Source organism: Opisthocomus hoazin, chromosome 9 (genome assembly GCF_030867145.1).
Source record: "Opisthocomus hoazin isolate bOpiHoa1 chromosome 9, bOpiHoa1.hap1, whole genome shotgun sequence".
NCBI classification, from domain to species: domain Eukaryota; kingdom Metazoa; phylum Chordata; class Aves; order Opisthocomiformes; family Opisthocomidae; genus Opisthocomus; species Opisthocomus hoazin.
Genome location: NC_134422.1, coordinates 18,856,713 through 18,875,953, shown reverse-complemented (window position 1 = coordinate 18,875,953; position 19,241 = coordinate 18,856,713). Strand labels below are relative to the sequence as shown.

Genomic DNA, 19,241 nt, shown 5'->3' with positions numbered 1-19,241 from the left:
GTCCCAAGGCGGCGGGATGCTGCGGTGCGGGCGGCTGCTGGCCCGGCTGGAGCGGGCGCTGCAGCTGCTGGAGCTCGGCGGCAGCGTGGAGGAAGGTGGGTGAGCGCAGCCCCTCGGCCTGGGGCACGCCGGGACCCCCGGCTCTGCTGCCAGCGGGGCGGGGGCGGGCCGGTGCGTGTCCTCCCCCCGCACCCCATCCCGGCTGCGTTGCCCCCAGACTACATCCAGATCGCTCGGTGCTTCGAGGCGACGCGCCGGAGATGCTCCCGCCTGGAGCAGGACGGGCGACGGGCCCGCGAGCAGCTGGCCCGCGTGGAGGCCGAGCGGGCGGCGTTGGAGGTCAAGCTCAAGCACGCCCGCAACCAGGTGGAGGTGGAAATGAAGAAGCGGCACCGGGCGGAAGCAGAGCTGGAGAAGCAGGTCAGCTGCAGGGGTACCCCGAGGGGCTGGCTGCGGGGACCCCAGCCTGCTCACCACCACCACGCCGTTTCACTTGCCAGGAGCGCAAACTTCAGCTGGTCTTCGAGTTGCTGATGCGGGAGCCGTGGGGAACCGGGGTGCTGAGCGGGGAGCAGTGCTCCATCCTCAGCGCCCTGGCCGGGCGGCACCTCACGGCGGCCCTGGCCCCGGGCAGGAGGTGAGTGCAGGGCTGGTGGTCCTCACCGCAGCCCCTCAGGCAGCCCTGGGCTCAGCTGTGGCCCTCTCACCTCTGCTGGGCACAGGGGTGCTTGGGCTCTGCAGAGGCACCAGCTCCAGGCTCCCAGGAGCGGCTGTAGGAGTAGGTGCTGGCCAGGGAGGGTTTGCCCCAGCTGGGCTGACCCCCAGCTCGCCCCACAGGTCGTCTGCAGTGGATGAGTCGTGCCAGTCTCTCCTGTCCCACTCGGACATCAGCTACGACCGCACCGAGGACGATGTGGTAAGGAGTGACCCGCTGTGAGCCCTGGGGTTCGGTTTCTTCCCAGCGGCGAGGGGGCAGTTTTGCCCCACTCCTGCAGTGGGGCGGCCCCTCTGCATGGCCGTGGTTAGGGGCGAGCTGCCCCGGGCTGCTGCCGGAGCACGGATGCTGGGGGTGCCCCTGGCCCTGCGCAGCCCTGCCAGCCCCCAGCCTCCCCTCTGCCTTTCAGGACGTTGATCTGACGGTGGTGCGGACCCTGAAGCGCAAAGCCCAGGAGAGGCAGGTACGAGGGAAGTGCTGGGATGCGGCAGCCCGTGGGGGCTGGTGCTGAGGTAGGGTCTGCACACCGTGTGCGTGAGGAACCCCGGGTCTGCTCTGCTTTCCTGCACCGTGCCCCTGGGACCCTCTGCCCGCACAGGTCAGCAGCCCAGGCTGGGATTCTGGCCCTGGGCCACGCAGGGTTAGGGCACCCAGATACCTCCCCATCCCAGTACGGGAGGCTGCAAGGAGCCTGGCAGAGAGGGCTTAATGTATTGATGCTGGGCTTGGAGCGTTGTCTCGCAGCAAGCCTCCTGCGATCAATAGAAACTCAATTACCCTCCACTGTGGCCCAGCCGGGCTCCTCAATAATTCATCCCCGCGTGTGGGCATCCCGCGCCGCACTCCGCTCACACCTCTGCATTGCAGGCCTGGCCAGGCCCCCCCCAGCCCCAGGGCTGGCTCCCACCCAGGCTGGGGGCATGGATCCCTGTGGGTCCCCACAGTGCCTGGTGTGGGGCAGACAGTGTCAGAGGGCATGGTGAGACCAGGACCTTTAGTGGAGCTGAGACCACTTGGCTTGGGTGCTCTGGGGTGGGGGGACAGAGTCGGAGAGGGGGTCCCTGCCTACCCTTCACCCCATCTTCTCTGTACCCAGCGTGTGTCCCTGGCCCCTCAGATCGGCCCCGTGGTGGTGGCGAAGCGGCACCGGTCTTCTGTGGTACCCCACAACACCGTGAGTAGGGACCCGGTGTGCCCCGGGCAGGGTTAGGGTGCGTGGGCTGCCCCAGTGCCAGAAAGCAACGCTGCACCCTTCAGTCCTGTGGGTCTGTGGGTGCTGTGGGGCTTCAGAATGCTCAGCTGTCCCCTCTGAGTGCCTGTGCCCCGTGCTCTGTATCCCCCGTACCCATCGCGACAGTATTCCGGGCTCTACAGGACTGCAGGGACGGGGAGCAGAGCTCCTGGGGAAATGTTGGAGCGCTGTGGGGCTGCCATCAGGCACCTTCTCACTGCCCCCCATCTCGGTAGGTGAATGTCCCCCCTGTGCCCCCTCCTGCCGAGGTCCCTGGCCCTGCCGGCAGCCTCCTGCCCACTGCTCTGGTGCCGCGACGCAGCTCTCGCCAGGGACACCGTGCCTCCACGCGTGCAGGTCACGGGAGGGGCTGGGGAGGGGGCTCACGGGTGGTGTGGGGCTGGCCTGAGGGTGCTCCCATCACGGGTGAGGGAGGGGATCTGTTGGGGGATGCTTGTCCCCAGTGTGGAGGTACCGGGGTCCTCTGGACATGCCAAATGCCGCTGTCCCAGGGCAGCTGGGATGCTGCAGCGGCTCCCTGGGAGGTGGGAAGCCGCCCCACATCCCAGTCAGGAGTTTGGGTGGTTTGCCTTCCCGGGGGTCCCCCTTACTGCCTTCTCCCTCTGCAGATCTGACCATGGTCTGGGGCACCAGCCAGGACCTGGGCTGCCGTGCTGCGGGGCAGGAGAGCCACACCGATGGCGGCTCGGCGGGGCAGCCAGTGCCAGCCCCCTGCTCCTCGCCTCCACGGGGACTCCTGCCGCTCCAGCACCAGTTCGCCTCCAAAACGGTGCGTGCCCCAGCCTCTCGCCTCCTGTGGGCTGCTACGGAGAAGGGAGACGGGCAGGAGGAGCGGGTCTGGGGGGAGCAAAGCTCTCCTCCATCCCTCCCACCCCAGCTCTGCCTGCACAGGGGATGGATGGAGGTGGTGGGCGCTGGTTTCGGGGGGGGGATGGAGGAGTGGTACTGGGTACCTGCAAGAAGGAGGGCCCTGACTCTGCGCCTCCTCTCCAGGTGATCCGTCCCGAGCCGTGCGGTGTCTGCGGCTCCCGCATCCGCTTCGGGAAGGCCGCCGTCAAGTGCCGCCAGTGCCAGCTGCTGCTGCACCCCAAGTGCCAGGAGCAGTGCCCCAGCCCCTGCGCGCCCCGGCCTCGCCACCATGCCTGGCCCCGTGAGGTGAGGGGGGGCATGGCGGCGCTTGGGGGCTGCTCCACGTCCCCGTGGGGCTGCCGGGACATCGGCCCTGGGACGTGGGGCTCTGCCCGCCCCAGCCGCAGGGCACAGAGCGGGTCGGTGTTGTCCCCCCCCCAGGGCGTGCTGGCTGACTTCGCCCCCCCCACGCCGCCCCTGGTGCCCGCGCTGGTGGTGCAGTGTGTGAACGTGGTGGAGACGCGAGGCTTGACGGAGGTAGGGGCCGGGGTGGTGGGGGTGGCGATGCCAGGGTCCCCGCGGGGCTGAGCCCCCCTCTCCCTGCACCCCAGACAGGGCTGTACCGGGTGCCGGGTGCAGAGCAGCTGGTGCGGGAATGGAAGCGGAGGCTGCTGCGGGCTGGAGGTGCGCTGCCCGCCCTCGGCAGCGTGGCTGACATCCATGTGGTATGTGGGGTGCTCAAGGACTTTCTGCGGGGGCTCAAGGAGCCGCTGGTCACCTTCAGCCTCCACCCTGCCTTCCTGCGGGCCGCTGGTGAGCAGGGGTCCTGGGGTGGGGCGGGAAGGGGCTGCTCCTCCCCTAACACAGCTCCCTGGTGCTGTCACAGACATCCCGGATGATGCCGCCTGCGGCACAGCCCTGCGCCACGTCGTGAGCAAGCTGCCCCCAGCCAACAGGGACACGCTGGCCTTCCTCATGCTGCACCTGCTGAGGTGAGGGGCTCCCGTGGGTCTGCCCCCATCTCCTGGTGCTCTGCCCCTCGCCCAGGCTCTGCGCCCCACACTGGGGAAGCTGGGCTGAGGACGAGGGGCCCCGTGGCCAGGCGGTGTGCTCACACCGTCCATCCCCGCCTCGCAGGGTGTCACGCAGCCCCGACTGCAAGATGGATGTGCTCAACCTGTCCCGCGTGTTCGGTCCCACGCTGGTGGGACACGGCTCGGCCAACCCCACGCCGCTGGCCATCATGGAGGACACGCCGCGGCAGTGCAAGGTGAGGGGGTCTGCGAGGTGCAGGGTGTGCCCCAGGCTCTGCCAGCATGCCCAGTCTCCATCCCTCCCTGCCCAGGTGGTGGCTCGGCTCCTCTCGCTGCCACCTGACTTCTGGAGGGGCTTTGTGGGGACAGAGCAGGAGAACCTGGTGCCAACGCCAGCCCCGGAGGGTGCACACGGTAAGGCACAGGACCCCGGGAGCCCTCCCTGCCCTTGCCTGGTGGCTGCCGAAGGGTCCTGGGCGCCCGCGGCAGGGCTGGGGTGTGCTGACTGTCCCGCCTTGGTCCCACAGAGCTGTTCTTCCGCCCCATCACCTCCCCGGAGCCCAAGCCGGGCCAGCTGAGCCCAGCCGGCACCTGCTGCCTCCCCAGCACCCTGCGCAGCTGCGTGGGCACGGCCGCCCGGACCCCGTGAGTGCTGGGGGGGGTGTAGGGGGTGGGTGGGGGTCCAGGGGAGCTGGCTCTACACCCCTGACTCATCTCTCCCCACGCAGGCAGGGGCCAGCCCCGAGGAAGGTGGGACGGTTCTTCCCTTCGCCCGTGTAGCCTGTGGCAGCGGCTCCCGGGGGGCGCGGGGCTGGCACCAGCGGAGGAGCGAAGCCTGCGGGACCAGGCAGCTGCCCGTGGGCCCTGCCCTGCTTCCCTGGGGATCGGGGCTGGCTCTGTACTTATGGGCTGGTTTCTATTAAATATTTGCAGCAAAACAAGCCCATCTGTGGCTGCTGTCTGTCCCTCCCTGCCACTGCCAGGTGCCAGCGTTCTGGGCTCCCTGGCATGGCGGAGCCCAGCTGGGCAGCAGACAAGAGCCATACTGACAGCAAGGGTGAGCAGTGCTCCCCAAAACCCTGCTTTTGCTGATGGGGGGGCAGGCAGGGCCCCCTCCCGCGGAGCTGGGGCCCTCCTCTCCCTGCCCTGGAGCCCAGGATGTGGGAGGCCCCCTGTTCCAGCCCAGATGTTGGCCTCCAGTAATCAGAGCTGCTGCTGCTCAGGGCAGGACAACCTTCAAGCGTTTCCAGACATCCTGGCTCCTCAGCAGAGGCCCCATTAACTCCTTCCTCCCCGCCAGCCCCGGCGCTGGAGCTGCACAGCCCACGCAGGGCTGGGATGGAGCTGGCTCTCTCCAAGAGGGAGAAGCTGGCTGTAATGGAGCAAAGGCCCGGGAAGGGCTTGTGCCTCCATTAACTGTGTACAAGGGGAACTTGGGGAACAGAGGCCTTACACAACAACTGCCCAAGGACCATGGCCAGCAGCTGAGAAACCTTTGTCCACACTAAAAGCCAGGCCAGATGTGGGACGCAGGAGAAAATTCATGTATGATCCCAAAAGCAAGTACTTTAGCTCTGTTTCCCCCAGCGCAGGGGTGTTCACCAGTGGGCACGGAAATCAGCACAGCCAAGGCAGAGGCAAAACCAAAGGAGTTTAATGTACTTAAAGCTAGGGAACAGCTAATCCCCGCCCAGGACCACAGGAGAACTGGCACGGGAAGGCACAGGGCTGGGAGCAAGGATTTACTGCAAATCCATCGAGCAGGGGTGGTACCGGATGGATGGAGAATCCCTAATGCAGAGCCTTGCTGAAGGCGAGAGGCGTGATGGGGCCTTCAGCAGAGCACAGAGCTCCACAGACAGAGAGGTTAAGTGGGTAAAGGGCAGTGTTGGTTGTCACAGAAAGTGTGCCAGGATCAGCAGGGAGCTGCCTTCAATAAAAACAGGTTGTGAGACACAGCAGAGTGGTAGATCTCTGCCACCTGCATGCATGTTGATTGCTCTGGTGCCCTGTAGACAGGGCTGGTGCAAGGGAAGATGCACAGCAAGCCACCCAAGCTACACCCACGCTGGTGCAGAGGAGGCTGTTGGCCCACCGGCGTGGCAGGGGCCTGCTGCCATCACCCTGAGCTCTGCCTAGATTGCCTGCACAGGTCTTGGCAGGACTGGCAGCTCTCCTGGCTCATCCCCAACCCCAGTGGGGGGATTGGTGCGGGGAGAAGAGGTGCTTTTGCAGGTCCCTCCAGGGCCAGCAGCCTGCCTGTCTACCCCAGCCCTCATGTGCCAGTGCCCTTAGGACAGCCCCGTGCCTCTCTGTTTTCCCAGTAACAGGCAGAAGGCCAGCTCAGGCTGTTGTAATCACACTGCTGGAACCGGGATCCTCACAGCCGGCTCCTGCAGGGCAGGGTGCATACGCAGGACAGGCACGTTCGAAGCTCCCCAGCCTCTGAAACGGGCCAAGACCTTCCAGGGAGCTGCAGACAGCCGCTTTTGCAGGGCAAGGAGAGCCTGGTGAGGGGCGGCAAGACCATGTCAGTAGTGCCCTTTGGTGGAGAAACACCCAAAGCTCGGGACCTGAGATGCTGCAGGCAGCAAGTGCTCTGTCGCCAGCCTCAGCCCGGGGACGTGCTGTCCCCGCAGCCTTGGCCCTGCCCCAGGGCTGGTCCCTGGGCTGCAGGAAAAGCAGCACGCAAGGCTGATGCTCACCAGCTTTAATGTCTGTCTGGAGTAGGAGTCAGGCACTTGCAGGGCTCCTGGCCTGCACCTACCCCTCTGGGGGTGCCGGGAACCTCCCAGGAGGTGAAGCCCCAGCACAGGGTCTTGCTGTGGGGCACAGCAGGGAGTGGGGGGGCTGGCACTAGCCCCCCCCACCCCCCTCAAACCCAGCAAGCAGCTGACTCACAGGATAATCTGGTTCTTGTAGCTGCGGCTCAGCTCCTTGTGAGGAAGGACGATGGAGTTGAGAATAACGACCTCGGCGGGGATGGTGACGCTGCAGCCTGCGGGGAGAGCGCGAGGGGGTGAGGGGGAGGGGAGAGGCTGCCCCACGGCGTGGGGCTGGGGCAGCCGGGTGTGAGTAGGACATACCTAGGATTGTGATGGACGGTGTGAGGCGCCCATCCCGGAAGAGGGTCTCGCTGTCGATCTTGGCGTAGGGATCGTTGGGGTTGGGGTCACTGGGCGTTCCTTCAACCCGGGCCCAGCGCCCGATGGTGCTGTCCCAGCCCACAATGGTATTGAGGACACAGGTGTGGTCCTGGGGCAAAGGGGGTGCGGGTGAAGGGTGCTGCTGCCTCACTGCAAGGGGCAGGGGCTGACACCCACACCCTCAGGCAAACCCTGCTTACATGGAGTGAGGCACCGTGCAGGACGATGGACTCTCGCACGCGCACACCAGCTCCCACCGTCACCCCCTCCCCAATGGAGACGTTGGGGCCCAGCTGTGAGGACACGAGGCAATAAGGTCAAGGACAACAGCACCCTCAGCACCCCCGAGCGTGGCCCTGCTGCAGGGTCCCCCTGCCCGTGCTCACCACCGCAGTGCTGTCGATGGAGGCCGTCGGGTGGATGTACACATTCCCTGCAACACAAGGCGGCTGCGTCAGGAGAGGCAGCTTGCAGGAGCACCTCGGAGCAGGGGAGATCCTGCCCACAGATCCCACCTCCTCCCAGGGAAGCCCCGTCCCCACACGGGGCTGCCCCCAAGCCAGCGGCGGGTGTCAGAGGGGTACCTCGGATGACGGGGCCTCCGGGCTTGTTCTGGGCCAGCCTCTCTGGGTGGCTTTTGCTGTACTGGTTCAGGTAAAGGCGGCTGGCATAGATGGCAGAGCTGGGGGACGAAAAGCAAACGATCGTTGTCACCTCTCTGGCAGTACCAGGGCAGAGGAGGGTCTGAATTCCGCAGCCCCTGCCCAACCCCAGGGCCCTGCCTGGGCACCCTCCTCTCCCCTCTCCGGTACGGAGGGCTCGATGCCCCTGCGGCGCCAGCTCCAGCACCAGCCCTCACCCTGCCGATTTGATCTGGCTCCAGAAGCCATCAGTTTTGTAGACGTAGAGTTTGCCGCTCCCAGCCAGCGCCGTGAAAACGTCCTGCTCTAGCCGGATCACTTCTGCACGCTGCCAGCCGTTGGAGCTCTCCTCCCTGCAAGTGAGAGGCCCGTTAAGACACCCACGCCAGCCACGGCCTCAGCCGGGGACCCCAGCAGCTACCCTCCCCAAATCCGGGGGCTCCGGTGCTCCTGGGCTCCCTCCTAGCCATGCACTGCTCCCCGAAGGTGGGGACAGCCCCAGCCACCAGGCTCGGCCTGCCGAGCCCCAGAGCAGCAGAGGGACGGGGCTCTGCCAGCTGAAACAAGCTCTTAGACAGAAGTTGATGGTGCAAGAGCCCAACCCAGTCCAGGTGGGCGTACAAGTGACGGATCCTGCCCCCGCTCCAGAGCCCTGCCCAGCCGGATTTTCGCTTGGGCGGTGGCGGAGCTGCCAGGTGACAGGCTGCTGGTGCGGAGAGCAGGAGGCAGGAGCAGAGCACTGCCAGGTGAAAGGCTTGCTCAGCCCCTTGTCCGGAGCTCAATGAAGATGGGGTGGGAGGAGAGGAAGGCAGAGGGGGAGTCTCAAGCTGGCCAGGAGCGGAGCAGAGGAAAGAGCAGCCTTGCAGCGCAGCCTGGAGCAGGGAGGAAAGCAGGTGGTATCGCTGGGGACGATTCAGCCCGGAGAGCAGCCAGTGCAGACACAGGGGGAGACTTACCCAAGGTAAGGACAGCTGGTGCAGGACCAGGAAACAAATGAGCGATGGCAGAGGAGAAGAGAAGACAGAGAAAGAATGGAAGATGAGCGTGCCACTGCAGCCCCGGGAAACAGTGGGGTGGGAGGGACACGGGGCAGAAAGGGGCACTCACAGCACTAGCTCCTGCTGGTTCCTCTGGAAGACCTCGCCAATGTGCTGGAAGATGGCGGGTGTGAACAGGTAGATGCCACAGTTAATGATCTCACTGACAAACGTGCTGGGCTTCTCCACGTAGTGCTGGACCTAGAGGTGAGGGAAGACACGTGAGTCCCGGGGTGTAGCCCCCGTGCCTGGCGTCACAGCCTCTGTGGCACGCCGGGAACACGCGCCCACACCGTGCCCAGCTCCCCAAGGCCCCCCAGCACCTCCTGCGTGTCTGCGTTTGCCACGATACAGCCGTAATTCAGCGCCTGCGTCCTGTTGGCCTGCGGAGCCAGGATTTGTTAGCAACGGTGGAGCAGCGGGCGTGCTGATACAGAGCAGACGAGACCCGGAGCTCGCACCCAGGGACCCATCCACCCCGAGACAAGCCCACGGCACAGCACCGCTGCTCCTCCGCCCCCCAGCGCTGCCACTCACTGTGGTACCCAGAATGACAAAGCTGTCCACGTCCCCGTGCCGCTGCTGGAACTCCAGCATCTCCTGCAAGGGGAACTCCGAGCAGACGTCCGCGTTGAGGACAAAGAAGGCCTCAGCACCACCCGACAGGATCTGGTCTCGGAAGTGATAGATGCCGCCAGCCGTGCCCAGCGCCGCGTACTCCTGGAGATACCTGCGAGCCGAGCAGGGAAAAGCGAGGGCTTAGGGAAGCAGGGGGCTGGTGGCACCGCCCGGAAGCGGGGCAGGGAAGGGCTGGCAGGGGCTGGGCAGACGTAACCCCGCCATGCAGTGACGGGGCTGCTGGTCACGGCAGTGGGGTCTTGGAGCTGTGCTGGAGAAGCATCTCTGGAGCAGAGCCCAGGGCAAGGGGAATTCAGCAGAGCCCTCCCGCCCAGCGCCAGGGAGCCGGCTGGGGGGCTGCCAGCCCCGGGGTGCGAGGGGTCCCACCGACCTGATGGGGATCCTTAACTCCTGCTGCGCCGACACCAGGAAGCGGCCGAGGGCCTCGTGGGGCTGGTAGAAGCCCAGCAGCAGGATCTCCTTCATGCCGGGCACCTGGGGACGGAGCGGGGGTGGCGGGGAGCGGGGGGGCACGGCGGGGGGTCACCCCCCTCCCCGGCCCCCCCGTACCTTGGCGCAGGCCTCGACGTGGTGCTGCACCATGGGCACCCCGGCGACGGGAAAGAGCGGCTTGGGCACCTCGAAGGACAGCGGCCGGAACCGGGTCCCTGCGGGGCGGAACGGGGTCGGCGGGGCCCGGGCGCAGGCGGGACGCGCCCCGCTCTCCCGCCGCGGACTCACCCTTCTGCGGGCCCCCGATGAGGATCACCGCCTTCAGCGGCATCGCGGCTCCGCACCGGCCCCGCCACCGTCCCCGGCCCCGCCGCTTCCGCGTACGTGACCGAGACACGTCAGCGCGCGGGGGCGCGTCCCGGCAGACGCCCGCCAGGGGGCGCCGCAGCGCCGGGAAGGAGGGAGCTGCGCGCGCGCGCGGGGCGGGGCGGGGATTGGGGGCGTGGCCGGGGGCGGTGCTGCGTCACGGGGTGGGGGTTGGGGCTGTAACCGGAGCGGCCCCCGCGGCTCCTCCCACTCCCGGTGTCTTCGCGCCGCGCAGCCTTCCCGGCTGCTGTCCCGGGGTCCCCAGTCCCCCCCGGCTGCACGTCCGTGGGTTTCGGGCCAGGACCCTCCCGAGGCGCGGGGGCTGCTCTGCCCACACCGCCCCCCGCCCCCACCGCCCCCTCCGTTCCCCCCGGCGAAGCACAGAGACGGCACCGGCTGCTCAGGGTCTTTATTGCTGCTCTGGCACGTTGCTTGCGCCAAGCCACGGGGACGTTGGCAACTCCGGAGGCCGGCGGAGAGGAGGGGACGGGGACGGGGTCGGGGTCGGGCGGGGGCCTGCTCCCCGAAGTCAATAAATAAAGCCCTATTGCTACAGCAGCGTCCGGAAGGTGGGCGCCCAGCCGCTGCCCCCCGTCCCCCTGCCACACGCTGGGGCACAGCGAGGCACCCGTGGGGCTGCCCGTGGTTGGTGGGGGGGGGCAGAGCACCAGCAGCGTGGGCCTGAGCAGGCGCGGGAGGTGTGGGTGGCACGGGGGTGCCCCCTTCCCACGGCACCCAGCAGCCAACAGACCCCCGCCCCAGGAAGGCACAGGCATCGGTCCTGGGGCCGCAAACCCGCTGGCCAGGACCGGGGCTGGGAGGGGTTGAAGGCGGGGGGCTGGTGGCCCCCACTCCCAGCCGTGAGGACCGGGGCTGTGCCGGCTGGGGGGGGGCTGCAAACGGGACCCTCTCTGCAGGAACCACTGGAGCAGCCTCAGTCCTTGGGCGCTGGCGTGCAATGCGGGGGGAGCGCAGGGACCCCCCACGCCATGGCAGCTGCAGGCTGCGGCGTAAGGCACACGGCTGACGGGACCCATGTGGCCAGGGCTGCCCGGCGTGCTGGTGGCTCTCCCCTTCCCGCCGGGGGCTTCCCCCGGCCCCCATCCCCACCCCGACCCTCTGCCACATTCTCCGTTCCTCCCAGCAAGGCTTCCCGCCGCCTGCCTGCTGCTGGCTGGGGCAGCACCTCCCCTCTCCCTTGACACCAGCCGCCAGCATCCCCGGCGGTGGCTCGTGAGGTCCGTGGGCTCATCCCGGCGCGTCCCGGCTCCTCCTCAGCCGCCCCGTCCCGCAGCCCGTGGAATGTTCCTCTGGCTCCTCGGCCCCTCATGGCCGTGGCCAAGGCGCTGGCTACTGTGGCCCTGGCGGCTGGCCGCCCTGGTAGGAGCGGAGTAAGACCTTGTGCTTGGTGACGGCCTCGCCGCGGCGCCGCTGGTGCTCCACCAGGAACTCCTTGAGGCGGTTGGTGGTGAAGGTCAGGGTCTGGCGGCGCAGCTTCATCAGGTAGGCGTCCTGGAGCCAGGCGTTGGCAAAGCAGTCCTTCACCGTGGGGCGGCTCCTGGGGCAGGGGTGGCTCAGAGTCAGGGGCCACGGGGTACTTGCTGCTGCGGCACCCCACAAACCTGGCCACCGCCCCTGTCCTACAAGACCAAGGGGGTCCCAGACCTTTCCCAGAGCAGGGATGGACCCCAGGGTCCAGGGCTTAGGAGATCCCAGCCCTCTCCAGGAGCAGGGATGGACCCCAGGGTCCCACTGATGTCTTGAGGGTCCCCGTGGGGCAGAGAGCTGCCCACTTGGCCTGGTCACGGGTGCAGCCTGAGGCCACGTGTCCTCCCTGGCTGGGCCAGGCACTCACCAGGGGTGGACGGCGAGGACCTTGCGGATGAAGAGGGCAGCGCTCTGCGAGACGTTGGGGTACAGCTTGAAGGCATCAAAGCGCCCTGCCAGGATGCGGTTCTCTGTCTCGATGGGGTCCAGTTCAAAGAACGGCGACCGCCCGCTGAGCCTGCGAGGGTGGAGAGGATGGCACAGGCTGGGGGGCACCGGTGGGAGGGCACCAGGGACCCTTCCCTGGTTTGGAACAGCCACAGCTACCCAGGGTCTTGATCTCCCTGTCCAGCTGGGAAGGGTCTTCAGGGCTACAGCATCCCCCAGCCCACCACCAGCCTTGTGTACCCCCTGGCACTGGAGCCTGGGTGGGGCTGGCTACGCCTCAGGGTGCTCGTCCCCCCGGCCCCTTCACTTACATGATGTAGGTGAGGACGCCAACGCCCCAGACATCTGCTGCGGAGCCCACCGGGTCACCCTTCACCACCTCCGGCGCTGCGGGCAGGGGAGCAGGGCTCTCATATGCACTGGGGGGGGGCCCAGCCCCAGCGCTGCAGCACCCACAGCATCCCCGGCACCCACAGCACCCCACCATCACACCTTCCTGCACCCCCCCCGACAGCCCAATACCTTGGCAGAGCCCAGCACCTCCAGGGATGCCCCCACTGCCCCACAGCACGCAAACTCTCCCATTGACCCCAGTGACCCCCAGCACCAAGAAGACCCCCCCAGCTTCCCGAGGACACCTCGCCCCCTCCCCAGTCCAGAGCCCCCCAGTGCATGGGCACACACGCACGCCTGAGGCACGCACATGCCCTGTCCCAGTCCCCGTGCCACCGCACCTCCGTGGCCCCACTCACACATGTACTCCAGGGTGCCGACGCGCCACCCCAGCTGCCGCAGCATGAGGGGGTTGTAGGTCTGGGCGCTGCCGAAATCGATGATCTTCAGGGCGTTCATGCCAGAGATGATGACGTTGTCCGGCTTGATGTCGAGGTGCACGATGCGGCGGCCGTGCAGGTACTCAAGGCCCTGCAGGAGCTGCAGCACGTAGCTCACCACGTCGTCCTCCGAGTAGCGAAACCTGGGGGCAAACGGCATCGGCGGGTGGCCCCGTGCCGGCGGCACTGCCGGAGGCCCCGCGCCCTCCCGTACCTGTCCACGATGCTGTAGAGGATCTCCTTGCCGGCGCAGTTCTCGCAGATGAGCACCAGGTAGCGAGGAGTGATGTATGCCTCGTGCAGGGCCATGATGCGCTCGTGGTGCAGCACCTTGAGGATCTCGTACTCCTGCAGCACGCTCTGCTTCCTCTCCGCCTCGTAGGGCACGATCTTGGCCATGAAGTGCTTCCCCGTGGCATTCTCCTTGCACAGCCGGATCACCCCGAAGCGGCCCCTGCGGCACAGGGCGGTGGATCAGCGTCCCCCTTGTGGGGTGCTGGGAGGGGGGACACCCTGGCAGAGCATCCCGTCCCGGTGCTACGCACCTCGCCTTCTCGTCCAGGAAGGTGTAGGGCTTTTGGGGGACACCCTGTCGCAGCGCCGTGCTGTCCTTAGCCCCTGGGACCCCGCTTTCGGCCGGGGGCTCCTTGGAGGATGGGGCGGTGGGGGGTGGCTCCTTTGTGGGGGATGATGCAGGGGGCATGGAGACAAAGGAGGTGACCATGTAGGGGGGCATCTTCCGTGTGGGCGCAGCATTGGGGGTGGGGGACAGCATGGGGGCTGAACCGGGGGTGGTCGACGCTGGGGAAATGGGGGAGAACTTGGAAGGAGACGGAGCCCGTGGCAGGGGGGACGTGTCTGTGGGGGGCGTGGGGGAGCCCCGAGTGGGGGCATCTGTGTGGGGTGAGGTGACAGTCCGAGGGGGGGTGAATGTCAGCTCCGGGGGCACACAGATGGTGATGTCGGGTGGGAGCTCGGGGTCTGGCTGCGGCCCCTCCTCGCGGGGCACAGGGGGCTGGAGGGCCCCGGGGGGGACGCCCGCCTGCACCGCCCCATCTGCCTTCTGCGCTGCTCCCTTGTGCTTGCGGGGCGGCGTGGTGGGGGGTGCTCCCGTGGCCGGCGGCTCCAACTGCCCCACGGGCGTCTGGGTCGACCGACTGGAAGCCACCTTCTCGGGGACGGGGACAGGGATGGCGATATCCTTGGCTGGGGCAGCTTGGGCATCTGCGGGGAGCAAAGGGAGGTTTGAGCCAGGCAGGGGGAGGCCAGCAGCAGGGTGGCAGCAGCTCCCTGTTCCCCAAATCCCTGAGGGGGAGATGCCCCGGGACTCGAGGACCCCCAGAGCATCCCAGAGGCCGCAGCCCCACGGCTGCCCCACAGCCCGCGGGACAGGGCTCGCTCACCCGTCACCTCGAGGTGCACCTTCGCGGAGGGGGTGCTGTAGGGCCCCTGCCCGGCCTTGTTGACACAGGCCACCCGAAACCTGGCAGCGCTCCCGGGGGGCAGCTCCGTCACGTTGAAGTAGCAGTCGGCGATGCCGGTGCTGATGATCTTCCATTCGTGCTCCCCTGCCGGTGCGGGGGCAAGGTGAGGCGGGGGCACCCCCCTCTCCCCACCCCTGACTCGGGATCCTGCCGAGCCCCAGGGGACAGCGAGGACATTGGGCACTTTTGCCTTGGCTTGGTGTCCCCGGGTGAGCCCATCTTTCCAGCTGCGGCTCCCCGGGGAGGGCAGGCAGCCCCCCGTACCGTCCAGCCTGCGCTCCAGCGTGTAGGTGCAGGGGGCTTTGCTCTCCGCCGGCTTCCACAGCACCAGCACTGTGTTCTTGTACTTCTGGGGGATCTCCGGGGTGCCCGGCCGCCCAGGGAGCCCTGTGAGGGACAGAGAAGGTGGGCTGGGTGCCCAGCCAGGGGTAGGGCAGAGCTGCTGCAGGGCCAGGGCAGCACAACACGTGGGCTTGGAGATGCTGGAGGTGCCTGTGCAAAACCAATCCATCCGCCCTCAAAAGGCTCGGTCTCTTGGAGATGCGGAGGGCAGAGCCCAAGCAACCTGCTCCAAGCGGTCCCCAGCCCCGGGGTGCGTGCCCGGCGTGTGCTCTCTCCCTGTGGGGCAGCCCCTCTGTCCCTCGAGGTCCCCCCCGCCGCACACTTACGTGCCACAGCCAGCGTGCAGGAGCTGATGGCCGTGCCCAGGGCATTGGCGGCCGCACACTCGTACAGCCCCGCGTCCTTCCTGGAGACCTTGGCGATGGTGAGCATCTGCCGGCCGTCCTTGCAGGAGACGACGTTCAGCGCGCTGTCCGGCTGCAGGGACCTCTTGTCTGCGGCGGGGAGCAAAGGAGAGGGGTGCTACAGTGCTTCCCCCCTCTGCCCCTGGCACTCACCCACCGGGGCAGCAGGCAGCCCCCCACCTTTCATCCAGACGATCCTGGGGGTCGGGCTGCCGGCGGGCAGGCAGCAGAGGGTCAGCGCCTCGCCCTCCAGCAGCACCTGGTCCTTCAACTTGATGTGGAAAACGGGGGGGAAATCTGGAAAGCAGAGCGGGGCTCAGGCTGGGGCAGCGGCGGGCACCCGCCGTCCCACCCCGGGGTGGCACCTACCCGACTCGCTGGGCGCGTGCGGCCGGCCGGCGGCGGGTCCCTCCTCCCGCAGCAGGCTGGGAGGGACGCCGGGCTGCGAGGCCCCCTTCTCCTTCCTGCCCCGCGGCAGCCCCCAGCGCTCCCAGCGGGACCGCTTCTGGCTCTCACCCCCACCTGCGGGCACCCAGGGTGGCTGAGAGCGGGGTCCAGCCGGGGCGGCCATGCCCACCGCGCCCAGGGCGGCCGGGACACAGGGTGCCGGTGGGACCCCCCATCGCCGCTCACCTTTGGCAGAGGTGGAGGAGCGGGTGCTGCCCTCCGAGCGCAGGGACTCAGAGGAGGGTGCGGGTGCCGGGGGGGGCCCTGGCCGCAGGCTGTCCCCCTCGGAGCTGGCGCGGCGGAGCTCCCCGGGCCCCTCGCCCTCCGGCCGCTCGTCCGACAGGCTGCGGAGCCGCGCAGAGACCCGCTCCACCGTGGCGCTGATCTTCCTCCGCACGGCCACCACCGGTGACTCGCCCTCCCCGCCGACCGCCGGCTCCGACTTGAGGCTCTCCGAGTCCCTCCGCTCCTTGGAGCCACCCAAGGCCAGGCTCCAGGAGAAGCGGCGCCCACCGGACGGGGTCTCGCCACCCCCATCCTCCCCCCTGCTCTTCTTCCTCTCGGCAGGTGGGGTCCGCTTGAGGAGCACGGACATCCTCCGGAGGAAGCTCCTGTCCTTCTCCACCTCGTGCAGGTCCTGCACCGACTTGGACTTGGCCGCCAGCCCCGCGGGCCGGTCCCTGCGCAGCTCCAGGGGCACGCCGGCCGGCGTGGGACGGTAGATGCCCTCGTCGGGGGCCGGGGGACCAGCCAGGTGCCGGTCCTCGGAGCGGGAGCGGGTGAGGAGCTTCAGCCCCCGGGTGAGCGACGACTCCCGGCCCCGCTTGAACTTGGCTTCAAAGACCTCCTCGGAGTCAATGTCCTGGATGAGCAGGGAGCTGGAAGAGCCGTCGGGCTTCGCCTCCCTCCTGGATGCCGGTGCTGGTGCTGGCGCGGGGGGCTCGGCAGGGGTGGCCGGCGGGGGCTGAGGGGCTTCCTCAGCGGCTGGCTCCCCGCCTCGCACGGCTCCCATGGCTTGCATGACCTTGGCGTAGGAAGATGTTTTGGGGGCTTGGGTGCTGGGAGTCAGGGGCTGCAGCGGGGCGGGTGCTGCCATCCTAGTGGCCCCCACCCCACCGGCTGCAGCAGCCTTGGTGGGTGCCTTTTCCTCCTGCTCCCCAGCCGTGGGCTTCTTCCTCGTGCTGGTGGCGGCCGTGCTGGCCCCGGGCTGGCCACGCTCCTCGGGGACGCACCTCCTCCCCAGGGCAGCCTTGTTGGTGGTGGGGGCTCGGGGGACGGCAGTCTCCACCACGGCGGGGGTCAGCGGGCCAGGGGTGTCCAGCAGCGCTGGGGACCGGGCGTCGGAGAGGGCCGAGAGCGACGGGGACTCCTTGAGGCGCTGGGCCTCCAGGCAGGCCACCGGGATCTCCAGGGGCGCGCCGGAGCGGCGGTGCCGGACGACGGGCTCGGCGTCGCCGTGGCTGAAGGAGCTGCTCTTCTGCAGCCGGTGCTCGGCGGGGAGGAGGCGCGGCGAGGTGGCCTCGCTGGAGGCCGCCCGCACCAGCCGCGGCACCGCCGGCGGCTCCAACCGCGTCGGCCGCGGGACCTTCTTGTCAGGGCCGACCCCCAGGGTCTCCAGGAGGGGACCCCGCAGGCCGCTGACCTTGCCGTCCCCGGGGCCACCCCGCAGCAGCCGCTGGCGCATCAGCTCCAGGCGCTGGGCGTGATCGTCCTCCCCCCAGGCCCCCTTCCTCCGCGGCAGCTCCATGGAGGCCGCCTTGGCCAGGGCCCGACGGGGGTCCTGGCTCACCTCGGCCCCCTCGTCGGTCCCCGGGGGCTGGCGGAGCAGCAGGGCACTGTCAGCCGAGCCGCCCCTCTTCAGCTCTCCCCGCCGGGCGCTCCCCGGGGACTCCAGGCTGGAGCCCTTCCGCATGGCTTTGCGGGGGTACTCCGGCCGCTTCTGGTCTTCAGGGGCTTCTTCGTCGGAGGAGCCAGGTGCCTCCGCCTCCACACACAGCCGCCGCGGGCCGGCACCCCTCGGTCGCTTCCCTGGGGCCACCCCGGGCTTCCCCGCACCCTGGCTCTGCCACTCCATGGCGGAGACGTCCCCCGTCGTGACCCCCTCCAGCCGTGGCCCCTCGGGTGGCCCAATGGCCTCGTCATCCGTGGGGATCTCGTTGAGCGACATGCGGGAGCCGGAGAACTCCACCTGGTGAGGCATGGGGATGAAGGGCAGCTCGTCCAGGTCATCCGAGTCCGAGGAGGACGACAGCGCCGGCAACTCCTTGAGGTGCCGGGGCACGGCGATGGAGAGGTGGTTGGACGTGTCCTCCAGCAGCTCCGGGATCGGCCGCAGCACCATGTTGCACTTGTAGCTGATCTGCGAGCGCTGCAGCCAGTGGGGAGGGATGGATCAGGCCCAGATGGGTGGTGTGGCATCATCCCACCTGGTGCATGTCACCTCACGCTGCCCAGGCCATGTCACCCCATCCTGCCCAGCATACATCACCCCACTCTGCTCCCCCCCTGCCCCAGCTCCTGCGTTCACCTGCCATTTCCGACGGGAGAGGAAGAGCTTTAGGTGGTCGGTGCTGATGACCTTCCCCTTGGCCAGCGTCTGCAGGGCGAGGGGACAGCAGTGTCCCACGGAGCCTGCAGCAGGCTCAGGGGAACCCCGCTGCCGCCGGGCGCTGCGTCCCTCTCCGGGCTCACCTTGAACCAGGGATGCTCCAGGGTCTGCTCCGCGTTGGGTCTCCTGTGAACCAACACCGCTGGGTGAGAACTGGGGGCTGGGGGGCTTGGCCAGCCCAGGGAAGGGCAAGAGGGTCTGGCTGCCCTTGGGCATCCCGACGCACATGGGTCTGCACCCTCCCTCGAGCACCAGGCTCACGCCGGAGAGCCGGGGACACCGCAGCACTCACAGCCTGTCGTTCACCAGCACTTTGATGACGAAGCCCTTGGCTTCCCGGGTGAGCCCCTGGAACATCCTCTCCTCGAAGGCCACGTTGTAATTGCGGATGTTCATCAGCGTGGTCTTGTCATTCTCCCCCACGAAGGGGGAGATCCCTGTCAGGCTGCCAAGGAGGAGGCACTGTCATCGGGCTGAGGGGACGTGGGGAACAGCATGGCAAGCGCAGGGGGGACCGAGGATGGGACCCCAGACCCCAGCCCCGGTGCCACGGGGAGGGCAGAGCCCAGGGAGAAGGCTGAGTCTGCAAGGAGCGACATGCATGGCCGCAGCCCCAGTACAGCAACTGCCAAGGGGGCGGGAAGGGGGTCCCTCCCGTGGGGTCCCACCGGGGCACTTACCAGAGGTAGGCGATGACCCCCACGGGCCTGCGGAGAGGAAAGCACGGTTACCGCTCAGCACGAGCCCCCCGGGGCACCCAGCCCCTCCGGGCACAGCGGGCAGCCCACCGTCCCCCCCGGGGCCATCCTTACCAGACGTCAGTGACACTGGAGACGGGGCTCTGGTTGACGATCTCGGGGCCCACGAACTCGGGGGTGCCGTACTTGCAGTACTGCGGCTCATCGGGCGTCAGCTCCTGCGCGTTGCCGAAGTCGCAGATCCGGACCTGCTCGCTGCTCGAATCCGCCATCAGGAGGTTTTCTGGCTACAGGACAAGGTGGGGCGGAGGGGAGCTTGGCAGGGGGCAGGGGCTCCCCCCGGGGAAGGGATGTCCCCCCTCAGCAGAACCAAGTCCCC

At 68.3% G+C, this 19,241-nt stretch overlaps 3 protein-coding genes across 11 annotated transcripts in view; 1 reads left to right on the top strand and 2 right to left on the bottom strand.

The window, feature by feature from the left end:
• The first annotated feature begins 16 nt into the window (after positions 1-16).
• LOC104328570 (rac GTPase-activating protein 1) lies at positions 17-4,630 on the top strand. The gene is made up of 16 exons (XM_075430544.1): positions 17-95; positions 218-420; positions 501-637; positions 838-916; positions 1,125-1,178; positions 1,812-1,889; positions 2,183-2,303; positions 2,576-2,736; positions 2,961-3,122; positions 3,258-3,353; positions 3,428-3,629; positions 3,703-3,808; positions 3,954-4,086; positions 4,162-4,264; positions 4,378-4,495; positions 4,579-4,630. Exons 1-16 carry the CDS (start codon positions 17-19, stop codon positions 4,628-4,630), a joined length of 1,884 nt encoding a protein of 627 aa, XP_075286659.1.
• An 852-nt stretch (positions 4,631-5,482) lies between these two features.
• On the bottom strand, positions 5,483-10,149 carry GMPPA (GDP-mannose pyrophosphorylase A). Of its 4 annotated transcripts, XM_075430886.1 has the most exons (14): positions 10,034-10,149; positions 9,863-9,960; positions 9,684-9,787; positions 9,212-9,404; positions 8,998-9,057; positions 8,745-8,875; positions 8,594-8,608; positions 7,856-7,990; positions 7,581-7,678; positions 7,383-7,429; positions 7,197-7,289; positions 6,937-7,105; positions 6,752-6,848; positions 5,483-6,357 (listed from the first exon to the last, which is right to left on the bottom strand). In XM_075430886.1, exons 1-14 carry the CDS (start codon positions 10,074-10,076, stop codon positions 6,231-6,233), a joined length of 1,410 nt encoding a protein of 469 aa, XP_075287001.1. In that variant the 5' UTR covers positions 10,077-10,149; the 3' UTR covers positions 5,483-6,230. The 4 variants fall into 4 exon arrangements, with proteins under 4 accessions (XP_075287001.1, XP_075287003.1, XP_075287004.1 ...); XM_075430888.1 differs by lacking the exon at positions 8,594-8,608; XM_075430889.1 differs by lacking the exon at positions 5,483-6,357 and having other exon boundaries at positions 6,481-6,848; positions 10,034-10,148.
• Positions 10,150-10,505: 356 nt separating this feature from the next.
• SPEG (striated muscle enriched protein kinase) overlaps positions 10,506-19,241 on the bottom strand; it is a 38,487-nt gene continuing 29,751 nt past the window's right edge. For all 6 annotated transcript variants that reach the window (XM_075429774.1, XM_075429775.1, XM_075429776.1 and 3 more), the window contains 17 exons: positions 18,977-19,149; positions 18,845-18,871; positions 18,457-18,609; positions 18,248-18,290; positions 18,084-18,152; positions 15,743-17,924; positions 15,479-15,631; positions 15,290-15,406; positions 15,032-15,199; positions 14,628-14,750; positions 14,283-14,447; positions 13,425-14,103; positions 13,094-13,333; positions 12,799-13,022; positions 12,358-12,433; positions 11,967-12,116; positions 10,506-11,669 (listed from right to left, as the gene is read on the bottom strand). In XM_075429774.1, the coding sequence (XP_075285889.1) occupies positions 11,462-11,669; positions 11,967-12,116; positions 12,358-12,433; positions 12,799-13,022; positions 13,094-13,333; positions 13,425-14,103; positions 14,283-14,447; positions 14,628-14,750; positions 15,032-15,199; positions 15,290-15,406; positions 15,479-15,631; positions 15,743-17,924; positions 18,084-18,152; positions 18,248-18,290; positions 18,457-18,609; positions 18,845-18,871; positions 18,977-19,149 (4,950 nt within the window). In that variant the 3' untranslated portion in view covers positions 10,506-11,461. The remainder of the gene's footprint in view (positions 11,670-11,966; positions 12,117-12,357; positions 12,434-12,798; positions 13,023-13,093; positions 13,334-13,424; positions 14,104-14,282; positions 14,448-14,627; positions 14,751-15,031; positions 15,200-15,289; positions 15,407-15,478; positions 15,632-15,742; positions 17,925-18,083; positions 18,153-18,247; positions 18,291-18,456; positions 18,610-18,844; positions 18,872-18,976; positions 19,150-19,241) is intronic.